Here is a 12,124-nt window from a genome sequence, read left to right on the forward strand (position 1 = left end):
AAGTTAACTACTTTTATTCAGGAGCCAAAGACTGTTTTCTATATCATTTATAGTTATTAATTCCTTTCAAGGTGGGAAAAAAGAAGAATAATCCTTTTTCTCATGCCTTGAAGCAAAAAACACTGATAAAGTATTCAATAAATTATTCAAAAAAGCACTTAGAAGTGCAGAAATCCTGAAATTTTTCTGCTTTTGTTTCAATCAGTTCACTTAGAAATATGAGCTAACCAAGGACTGATCACTGCAGCATGCTCACACCCCCCTGTACCTATTAACTGGAGCAGCACAGTACAACAGTGATTTCATGGCCAGGCCACTTCACTTTCCCAGAGCAGGCACTCCAGGTGCAATAAACTCTACACTTATTCTGACATTTCTATTTGTTTGCTTGTTTTTTGTACCTAGAGAAATGCAGGCATTTTCGGAATGAACTCCCATGCTGAATTAAATTATAATTTAAAGAAAAAAAATTATACGCTACACAAGAACTCAAGCATCAGATTAATTCCTCTTGTCCTATAATCAGGAAGAGCATGCTGAATTTACACTTTTTTCTTTCTTTCCCAAATCAGAACCACGAAACCACATAGAAGAAAAAAATTGTTCCAATCTACTGCTCAAATGTGCAATTGGGCAAATGGCAAAAAAGCCCTTAAAAACTGACTGCCCAATTACCAACATTTACCTACATAAATTTTGAATCATAACAAATTACTGCATAAAACTGTTACCATAATGAAAGAATTCTAATGATCTAATGGTAAATAAGAGCCCTGAAACCTTCTTCTCAAGGAACACTCTCTACTGAGAAGTGAGACCAGCTGCTTTAGAAACCAAGTTTCACATTGCACTGAATGAAAAGCAAACTGCCAACACACAGAATCGTTTTTTAACTCACAAGTAAATTTCCTCATAACCCAGCAGTAACTATAATTTACAATAAACTTTGCTTTAAATACATTTAGTGTACTTCTTTTACCCTTTTTGCTCTATTTGCATCATGACACTAAAACCGTATTTCCTAGAGCATCTTTTAAAAAACTATGGTTTACAATATGAGATTGCAAGGCATTATGTACTGTTGCACCCTTGCCCTTCTTTATACATGTATTTTGAAGTATACATAAAACTACTCCCTTTTCCCATGAGGTAATCTCAACATTTAGCCTCACTTTCACCGGAAGAGAAAAGTCTTAGTATATATACTAAGTATACTAAGTATACTTAGTATACTAAGAGTTTTACTTTTAGATGATCTGTAATTCTTAGTGTTAAAAATTTAAGAACCTACCAAACAGTCTCACCAATCGTCTCAGTAGATTTGCTTCAGACTTCTTTTACATATTGTCTGGCGTTTTGTTTAATAGCAATACAAAGTACTCTTCCCTCATAAGAGGGGTACCAGCAATATCTTACAGATACTGATCCTTCATGTTTGGAACATCAGCCACCATCAAAACACACCACAAAGCAATAATTATTTGTAATTGCATTTTTTTCCTAAAGATGTCCAAGACATTTTACCTTATATTTCCAAATAGGCAAAAAAAAAAAAAAAAAAAAATCTCACAACAACAGTCTCATTTACTCCTTCCTTATTTATTTGCTTAAATAGGGACACTTAATAAGACCTTCTTAAATAAGCATTTACCTTATGATAAAATCGAATGCTACAAGGAAGAGCATATTTACTCTTCATGCAGTGTGATTATGCTGGTCACACTGCTGTGATATTTGTTTAATGATGTTCAATGCTGTGATAATTCATTCCACATATGCCACATTGTAGTATGAGTCTTTTATTACTAAAATTTGATTCTTCCTGAGAGCAATTTCAAAAACTGTTCTGAATGGAACAAACAGTAATACAACTGAACAAGTAGAAGCTGACAAGCAGGTGCAAGGGCAATACTTTAAGAAAGGAAAAACAACTTTTATTCTAAAGTTTCATAATATCATTTGGCTTAATAACACTATATTAAGTACAACGCCCCCTTATTTCATCATCTACACAGGATGATCTACAAACTAACACATCTCAGACTTTCTAGGGGAGTGAAAATATAAAACTGCCTTTAAGAATAAAAAAACTAGCTTCAGAACAATTAATTTGAAATAGTTACACAAATAAAAGTTTTATGTCTTTTTATGCAAATACAATTCAGAATTTTATTTACACCTTCGTGGCAAGATTAGACAAGGAGTGGCAATGTCCTTATCACCTCTCAGATATTTTAGCAATTATGCTTATTTGTCAGCTGTACTCTTCTACAAAACCTTTCTGAGCAGAATAGAACCATCAAGTTCTTAGGGAAACTGCTACCATGTAGCATCTGGCTTCTAGAGCCCTATTTGTCTACCTGTCAGTGTGGATATAGAACTGGAACTACAATTTCCAGTGGCCATGGTTCATCTGTCCAAAATGATTCCATGTCACACACTGTTTTTTTGACATGGTCACATTCATGTGCTGTTAGCTGGTCAACAAGAAAAAGAAAACAATACTCTGGCAAACTCCAAAAGTTTGAGAACCAGTGCACTGAGGGTACAGAAGCAGGCAAGAGTTAACTTTCTGTACCATACCAGAGCAAATCAGTGACAGCTACCACTGTGTTAAATGTATTGCATACAGCCAAGAGAACTGGCTAACAAGTGCTGAAAGTTGCAGTCAGCAGCATGCCTTTGGTTATTAAATGCTTTGCTTTCTTTATTTATGTAAATAGAGCCTGTTGCAAGTTATTTCTTGATAGTGATTTTAAAAACCAATTATTATTTATAAAGCAAAACTTATCTGTTGAAGTCCAGGTAGAAGAAATATGAAAACAAACTGTCCAAAACATCACCAAGAAAGCGAACTAGTTCTATTCTTGTCTTGTGAGTTGCACAACATTCTTAAGAATGTGTTAGCTCTATGTTCTCTCTTCTGCCCCATCTACCTTAAAACTCAGAGTTTTTTAACTGAAGAGAGAACACACAAGACTTAATACTAAGTAAGAATAAAAATCATAAAATGGGATGTTTCTGCTGTTGGCCCCAGAACCTTTTTTATTTAAAAGCTTCATTTAAAAACCAGGGATGTTTTTGTGTCCTAAAAAAAGCCTTTATTTTCAGCTGTAAAAGCTGAAGGATGCCAAACAGAATGTACTAGAATGCGTACCTCTAAAATTCAAATTAATCTTGGTCCAGTTTGCCAAAATCTACTAAGTGCAACCAAACACCAAAGAAGTGCAGTTCTTATAAAAATTACTGTGCCCAACTTAGCTGGAGCAGCAATAAAATGAGTACTTCATACAGAACCAACCATCATGTTCAGAAGCAGCTACTCTGTTTCAGAGATGTGGATGCAAATATACAGAGATGTTTGTGGTTGTAGTAGCAATAGTTAATCTGGAAAGTATTTGAGAATATTGGCAGTAGGGTCACAACTCCTGCCTTAGGATATTCCACCTGTTTGTGAGAAAATGTATGGAAAAATATTCCTGCAGCCCCTTTTGTTTTAATGGGACAGGAACCAAAGTAAAGGAGCTTATATGTATTTATGCCTTGCTGGAAGAATTTTATATTTCCAGTTTGACTTTGTAACCACAATTTATCTAAACTACTGATGAAATGTGGAATACAGGGCTCATACCAAAGGTTACCAACTTCAATGTTTTCTGTACATTTATTCAATTATTTTTGCCTCAAAAAGACACAGTCTGCAGACAGTAACAGTAAAAGGCAGAACTCCATAGTATTTTGGTACCAAAGACGCTGTTTAAGAAAGCAACCACCCATGACTACCAAAATAAATTTACTATGTTTGATTAATGTTTTCAATCCCTGCAGAAATGAATCAGTTCCCATGAAAAGATCACTTACTGCCATACATTTGGCTGCAGCCCTAAAACTATTTGGACAGTACAGTTCCAAAAGCTTATCATACCAAAGTTCACAGTCAACAGAATAAGCTTGACATTTTTAAATGTAATATGCAACTTGTAAGACAAGCATTGCCAGTGGTGTTACCTCACCCTTTGTAATTCCCACTTTTCTATAAGATGCTCCACTTCACCTCCAAGAACTGCTGTGTTACTGTCATCCAACAGCAAGAATCCATTTCTCACTTCAACAGTTCCTGAAAGCTTAATTTTTGTTCCAGGTGGAGTGTTCAGGCTAGAGGTAGAAACAAAGTCAAAAAATTCAAATACATTTATTGATATTCTGCCACAAAGAAACATATAAAAAACCACTCTTATGATAATTCCATTATATTTTTATACAATATAATTATTCCATAATTATTATAATTATCATATTCCATAATAAAAAAATAGCATCAAAAAGCACAGTACTTTTCAATAGCTTTATTGGAGCACTTCCCACCCATTATATAAAAATGCCATACTTCAAATTTGATTCTAACACAGATGAGTGTTGGCAAATTGTCTGTTTGGTTAATACCCAATTTCATAATACCAAACTAAAGAAATTATTTGGTTTGACCATCAGATGATACTCTTAGACAACTGATTTTGAGGCAGCTTCCTCATATTTACAGTTAAGAGTGGATTTCCAAATAGTTAATCATCTCTTTTGTTTTTGACATTAAACTTAGTAGACACATAGAGTGGTTAGAAAGGAACATTGCTAAGAGGCAGGACTGCATAAATAAATATTAAAAAAACATGCAACTCTTAGTGCTTCTTCTCTTACTACTTTGTAATTTAAAAACATATAAATATTTTCTGTCATCAGCTCTCACAAGGAGCCAGCTTATCTTCTTCTCACATGAATCTACCCTAGGAAAAGCAACAGCAGAAGCATAAAAGAATCACATTATTTCCAATACGTAATTGAAAGATATGACAAGCAGTGCAATTTGGAAACTGCTTCTTTTTGTGAGAAGCAGGACACAGCCAGTTAAAACCTTTCAACTGAGAGACAATCTCTTTAAAATATACTAAAGCTACTGTTGCAATCACATGCAACAGTACCACATGGTGAGGAACATTCATAGCAGAGTCATCCAATTACAGTACCACCATACAGTGGCATTTAACCTTAGCAATGTTAATGGATATTTGGATTATAAAGGCAAAGAAAATGAGATCAAAAAATAGACATGAAATAAATACAGAAAAAATTAGGCAAGAGGAGAGGGGTAAATGGAAACCATAGTAATGAAAAACCTATAATTTAAAAGAAAATTGTGATTTTTATTTATGTAAAATAACACTATGTACAGAAACAGCAAATTATTGCAGTTTAATAGTCCAACATCAAACCTGAAACAATTATATATTAGACAAACTAAATCTTTAAATGTTACGTAAAAAGAATAGCTCACAACATTACTAAAGTGGTGAGTTCTCTAACATTTTTGAGATTTCATCAAAAAGCTTTCAAATTATGTCTTGTACTGGGTGTTCATCATTAAACATTTTGTGATCTAGAATCTACTAACACAGGAGTCTGTTTGCCTTCCTTTATTGCTCTCTTTATGCAATGTGAATGCATTGGAATATGATATTCCAAGTTCTGCTGGCTCAAGCTAAAATTAAAATATCATTAAATGTTCTGACAGCATCCCTCTAAACTACAAGCTGGCTCCTGCTCAGAAGGAACAATTTAACAGTAAGACGACATTCAAAAATTAAGTATCTATCTATATCTAACAGTTGCAGCTAGCTGAGAAAGAAGAAGGGGTTTTTTTTTAAACCAAAGTTATCTGAACTAGTAGAGTGCAGATCACACCATGACTCTGCACACTAAACACCAGAGATTGTTTTTAGCACCTCCATAATCAAACACACAAAACATCTCCATGTTCAGCAGTAATCAGCTCTCTTACCCTTCAACTGAAGAAATATCCAAGTTAAAGGCCAGCTCATGGTTAAGTAGCATTAGTTGCACTGGCTTAGGAGTGTCAAGCCTGTGGCATTCCTGCTACAAAGGCAAGGCAAAAGATCTGCTACTACTAAAAATTGGGAATTTTGCCCAAGTTTACATTCACCCCCAAAATGCTGTGCGTTGTGAAACTACAACTCAGTAGATGGCTCCAAAAATCCACTTTCTTCCATTATGTAGTTCAGCATAAACAGAACTGTAAATCACATTCATGTATACCTTTGCATGCTGAATTTAAATTTCTCCTTTATATACAAATCCAAGATGAAAGCCTCTTTTGTCAAGCAATTTTTTTTCATGAATTACTAAGGACACTTCCATTATTTCAAGGACATTTAAGTATCAAAGGAAAACATGGAAAATAAAGTTGTTCACCTTATTTTTGACATGCTACTGTATTCTATAGCTGTGCAGCTTGTGTGTCCATCAGTCATCTGTAAACGTAACATTCTGGGAGCAGCCTGAGATTCTTCATTATCCTTTGGTGCAGCAACATTGCGAATTTTCTGTATTTGCAGGACACATGGCCCTTCCAGCTAGATAAGTCAAACAGAAAAGACAAAATTGTTAGCACTGTTAAGCAAACACACTGCAATATCTAGACACACCAACAGATGCCCCCAGGCAAAGTGTAATTTGATCAGGCAGTCATGTTGAATTTCTATCACTCATGTAGTCTATGTTCTAAAGCATGATAAAAATGGCTTTTTCAGAGAAACAGCTGTGATGCTTCACACATCTCTGAGATACCAATTATAAAATAAAAGTGAATGAGAACAGTTGAGGAGGCAAACAAACAAAAATACAGATACTGTCACTTCGAACATAGCATGGAGTCCAGATAAGATTTCACTGCAGGGTATCACTGACAAAGTCTTCTAAAGAACAGAAAACACAGCTGATAAGACTACCTGGATCAAGAGGAAATTTCAAGTGTAACTGCTTTGTAAACATCAACTATCAACATAGCTTCTTTGAACAATGGTACAATCAAAATATAACAAACTGAAGGGACATCACTTGCCTATATTGATTATGTTAAAATTGGTACCCTACAAACCACACCACAATCTGTGTTAGAAAAAATAAAATAACTGAAAAAAACCCAAAAAACAAACAAAAAAACACACAAAAAGAAGCACCAAAAAAAACCCACCCCAAAATAAAGCAAAACAAACCCACCTGAAAAATCCAAGCCCCTATCAACCATCTGAATAATTTATCACATTTATTATATATAATTTATTACATTTCAGCTATGGCTAAGTCATTTTAATTTCTCTGAAAAAAAGTTGTCTGTGGCTGTTCAACTGATCTCTAGCTCCTAAATGACAGCAAAAAGAGGAAAAAGTGCACAGTTCACCAGCTTCTAACCTTGAAGAACAGGTAGCCTGAAGAATACAAAATGAGAGCAGATAACCAGTAGGTGAGTATATATAAAAAGAAGAGAAATTAATAAATAAGAGAACAGGAGCACAGTAGCTTTGCTGTGATGGCAGTAAAAGATCTGATGTGGCAATCACTCTCACTGACAGAAGCTTTTTTAAATGCAGTTCAATTTTAACTGGAACAACAAATCTGATCATCATTTTGACAAAAAAAAAAAAATAGGCTGTAAGAAACAAAAATCCACAATCAAAAAACCAATGAAATAGAAATTGGGAAGCATATGATTAACCTTTAACAGGAATTAAATTGCTGGCACCTTATGTTTTCAACTGCTTACCATCAATTTGCCAGTACTCAGAAAGGAACTCTCAGATCACAACTTAAATCCTTTCTGAATGCTACTTCTGCAATTAATGTTTCCATTGTAATGACAGGAGTTCTCAAAAGAAAACCAGTAACACCTTAAATGTAACAGCTTTAAAATTATACATTTTAATTTTATAGTTGTTTTTGCGCTTTAATTCCTTCAAAAATACTTAAAGTATCTTTATGGTATATAGTCCTCTAGATAGAAATGGGAGGATTCAGTTCTCTCAAATACTATGCAAATGTGGCCATCTTGTGGTTAATGCTGGTAATATTGATTTTTTTTTTTTTAAACCCCTACAAAACATGGATATTAAATGAGACAGCTCTTTGTATTGACTGAAATTGATAACCATCTATAATGGTCAAATACCCATGTTTCATACTAGGACTCTCACAGCTTTTATGCAACTATTTGCCTATTATAACTGGCAAATAGTTGAATAAAAAGTTATTTTTTAAATAAATAAAGTTATTTTCTATGCAAGGTGGAAATACATCATAGGTTCTTAAGATACACATAAATAATACCGATATTAGTCTTGGCTGAGAGGAACAATAGTAGCAGATATTTTCTATTTTTCACTGAAACATTTTTGAACAACCTATTACTACTTTCTACTGAGAGATTAAGACTAGTAAATTGTTCCTCTCCCATAAAGCAAATATTCTTTTTTTTTGTAAACACATAGCTCTATAACATAATGTATTTGCAGACATTAAAAGCTAAACAGCAGCACTAATTAAGGAATCAGATCTGCCTTATGCTACTCAAAAAAAAAAGGAAATTACAGTTAAGAAAGCAAGGATTCAGCATAGTATCTAATACCTTGAGCTAAAAATTATAAATAGGAGTCCTTCTCAAGCAGATTTTTTTTCTGTGCAATTCTTTCCAAATCCTGAAGGATTATCCTCCAGGAAATTATTTGCAAGTGTCAGGTTTGGGTGTTTTAGAATAATTTTCTGAAGATCTATGAATATAGATAAAGTTAATAAAACTCTTCCCATAAAGTTAGTTTATGGGGTAATATGCTGCATGCATAGACTGCTGCCTAGCTAAAATCTATGATCCTGAAATGGACTCCCTAGGAAGTGTACTTTGCATAAATGGCAGTAATGTTTGTGCTTTTTTTCTTGTAGAAGTCTGTGCTTGCAGCAGCGACAACTCCATTTAGACAACAGAATAAACAAATCCAAACAGTTCTTAACAGCCTCTCTCATCAATCAATCTCACCTTCTTAAAACAAACCCACCTTAACTTAGCACTATCTGAATTTGAACAGTAAAGAAATATGTTTCCCCCAGAACTTTCACATCAGTGATAGATTGTCAATATTTGAAATAAGGGATAAAGAATGGAAGTGAAAACCACTGCTAGGTTTAAAATAAAATTATTTAATTTATCCACTCTCTGAATTGCATATAAGGAAAAAACCAGGAAGGGTATATAGAAGGGGACAAACTTCATTTTTACCTAAACACACAACACACATTAAAATCTAGCACACCAAGTTAGTATAATAATACTCTTCTCCAGCACATAAAGTGTCACATCATCTAACATATTTTTTCCATATAACCTGTAGGATACACAGCCATAGGAAAATTACATAAAGTGCACAGCTATAGCCATGGATGTCAGTAGGTAAGTAACACAGCATTAATATGTACACTGTGTATCAGAATCAAAGGGCTACTTCCATTTATTTCTGGCCTGCTCTGTTGCTCTCTCAAGATAATGAGGTGGGAAAAAAATGGAGCTCTGATAAAATGTCAAGCCCAAATAAGTTAAATGACTTTTCAGAAAAAAATGAAGATGCCAGGATTGTTCAGATTTTTATTTAAGCATTTCAAAGTTGTGAAATAAAAACCAAAAAGCCCTCTTTTATGAAGCTTATGTTTATATATTTACACTGTAATATATTCAAATGTTGGGGATTTTTGTATATGAAGTAATGACAAAACCAGACTAATGTGCCATAGAAGGCTGCCATCACACAGAAATCACAGAATACAGAAAAGTGAAGTAAAAATATTGTCTACCTTTTCCACCTTTCCGCCATTGATGTCACTGGGGAGGAATTTCTTGCCAATCGTTCTTAAATCTGTCTGAAATTATTACAGAAGACAAGAAAATATTAACTTAAAATATGCACTTAAAAAAACCCCAGAACATAAAATAGGAAAAAAGAGTAGCTTTTTCTCCATAATGACAACTATTTATAAAAGAAATCCACTCCTGTGTGTGATAAAAAATTCAAGTCAAGAGTTTACAAAAGAATTCCTTTTGCTTTTTAAATTATATTCTTGTTTTAAGTGCATTTTCAACATTGATTAAAATGCTTTAAAATAGATAAAAACCAAATGACTATGCAGTGTTTAATGGTTAAACATAACAGTGAGGTTTAATAGAGGTGAAACACCTTTCTTTGCTCTCCATCTGGCACTTAGAGAAAAGTATTTTTAGTTTTTGTCTTTTTACATGCACAAATCCTTACTTATTATGATCATAAACAACTCTTTCAAATGAAAATTGTGTTAAATGTCATTACTACAAGAACTTAACCAATATTTTGCCATTAATATATGTCAAGGGCCTACTGTTCTGGCACCCTGATCTAGAATTGAGCAGGACTGTATTTTAGTATCTGAAATATTGTAAACAATTGTTTTATTCTGGTTTTGAGTGAGAAACCCTGATAGATTACAAATAAAAGAACAATCATAAGAATGTACTTTTAGTATATTAACTGAGTATCTATAGAGGGAATAAATGCCCAATCTCCCCTTTATTGCACAAGATAGCCAGGTAATGATACAGAAGCACATTTAGTTTTTCAATCTGAGCATATCAGAGGAAACTCATCTGTTGGTTGTGTGTCTCTGAATAGCACACAGGCTCCTATAAACTGTTCCTGTGTGTTCCATACCCATATCACAGAATCATCATAGAATGTTTTTGGTTGAAAGGGACCTTAAAGAACATCTAGTTCCAACTCCTCTCCTATGGGCAGCATACACATTCCACCAAGACATATTGCTCAGAGCCAATCCAACTCAGCCTTAAACACTTCCAAGGATGGGGCATCCACTCTCGGAGACTTCTCTGAGCAATCTGTTCCAGTGCCTCACCACCCACACAGTAAAGAATTTCCTCCTAATACCTATCTTAAACCTACTCTCAGATTGAACCCATTCCCCCTTGTCCTTTCACAACAGATCCTTGTAAAAAGTTTTTCTCTCCAACTTTTTTATAAGCTTCCTTCAGGCACTGAAAAGCCACAATTAGTTCACCCCTAAACCTTCTCTTTTCCAGGCTTAACCATCCCAATTGTCCCAGCCTTTCCTCACAGGAGAGCTGCTCTGTCTCTCTGATCATCTTGGTGGCCCTCCTCTGGACTTGCTTCAACAGGTCCATGTCCTTCCGGCACTGAGGTTCCCAGAGCTGGATGCAGTGTTCCAGGTTGGGTCTCACCAGAGCAGAGGAACAGAATCCCTTCCCTGACCCTGCTGCCCACAGTGCTCTCGATGCAGTCCAGGACAGGTTTGGCTTTCTGGGCTGAGTTCCCATGGCTGAGTTATGTCCAGTCCCTCATCCAGCAGCACCACAAAGTCCTTCTCAGCACAGCTGCTCTCCATTTGTTCATTCACTAGCCTGTGCTGATATCCCCAACCGAGGTGCAGCACATCGCACTTGGTCTTGTTAAACCTCACAAGATTCCCATGCACCCACATCTTGAACTTGTCCAGGTCCCTTTGGATGGCATCCTGTCCTTCAGGTGTCAACATCTCTGCTCAGCTTGCTGTTATCTGAAAATTTGCTGAGGGTGCACTTGGTCCCTTCATCTGTGTCATTAATGAAGCTATTTAGTGACACTGGTCCCAATACATATCCTTCAGGGACACCACTCCCTACTGATGTCCATTGGGACTCAGCCATTGACCATTACCCTCTGGATGGGACTGTCCAACTACTTTCTCATGCCTCTAACAGTCCATTCATTATATCCATCTTTCTCCAGTTCAGAAAGAAGGATATTCTCAGGGACTGTGTCAAATGCTGTACAGAAGACCAGATAAATGACATCTGTAGCCCTTCACTCATCCACCAATGCAGCCACCCCATCACAGAAGGTCACTGCATTGCTCAGGCAGGACTTGCCCTTGCTGAAGTCTCCAGTTTTGCAATCAGAGCAGCAGGAATGGGACATAACTTTTTCAAATTATTTTTAAGTTCTCAGACAAAATAAAAACACTTATTTTTTCATGAAGGACTGAAGATATACTTATGTGTACTTTATACTTATTTAAGCAATTCACACACACGCACACACAAAAAAGGTAACAAGGGTCAGCTGATTCCTTGATTTCTTCTGCCTGAAACGTGACTCTAGCAGTCAAGAAAGAATTTTTAAGAAGTGGAATATAAATTCACTGTTATCTTGCCGCAGCAACTCTCTACTTACTCAACAGACAAGTT

The 12,124-nt window shown here is 35.3% G+C and overlaps 1 protein-coding gene across 6 annotated transcripts in view; it reads right to left on the reverse strand.

Moving 5' to 3' along the window:
* Window positions 1-12,124, reverse strand: part of TDRD3 (tudor domain containing 3) — a 91,916-nt gene that overhangs the window by 39,484 nt on the left and 40,308 nt on the right. For 5 of the 6 annotated variants that reach the window (XM_015622823.2, XM_033514419.1, XM_015622811.3 and 2 more), the window contains exons 3-5: window positions 9,688-9,753; window positions 6,265-6,425; window positions 4,014-4,155 (exon numbers count right to left, since the gene is read on the reverse strand). In XM_015622823.2, coding sequence (XP_015478309.1) covers window positions 4,014-4,155; window positions 6,265-6,425; window positions 9,688-9,753 — 369 coding nt within the window. The remainder of the gene's footprint in view (window positions 1-4,013; window positions 4,156-6,264; window positions 6,426-9,687; window positions 9,754-12,124) is intronic. The other variant, XM_015622829.3, reaches the window with a different exon arrangement.

The sequence above is a fragment of the Parus major genome, chromosome 1, assembly GCF_001522545.3.
Source record: "Parus major isolate Abel chromosome 1, Parus_major1.1, whole genome shotgun sequence".
In the NCBI taxonomy this organism is placed as follows: domain Eukaryota; kingdom Metazoa; phylum Chordata; class Aves; order Passeriformes; family Paridae; genus Parus; species Parus major.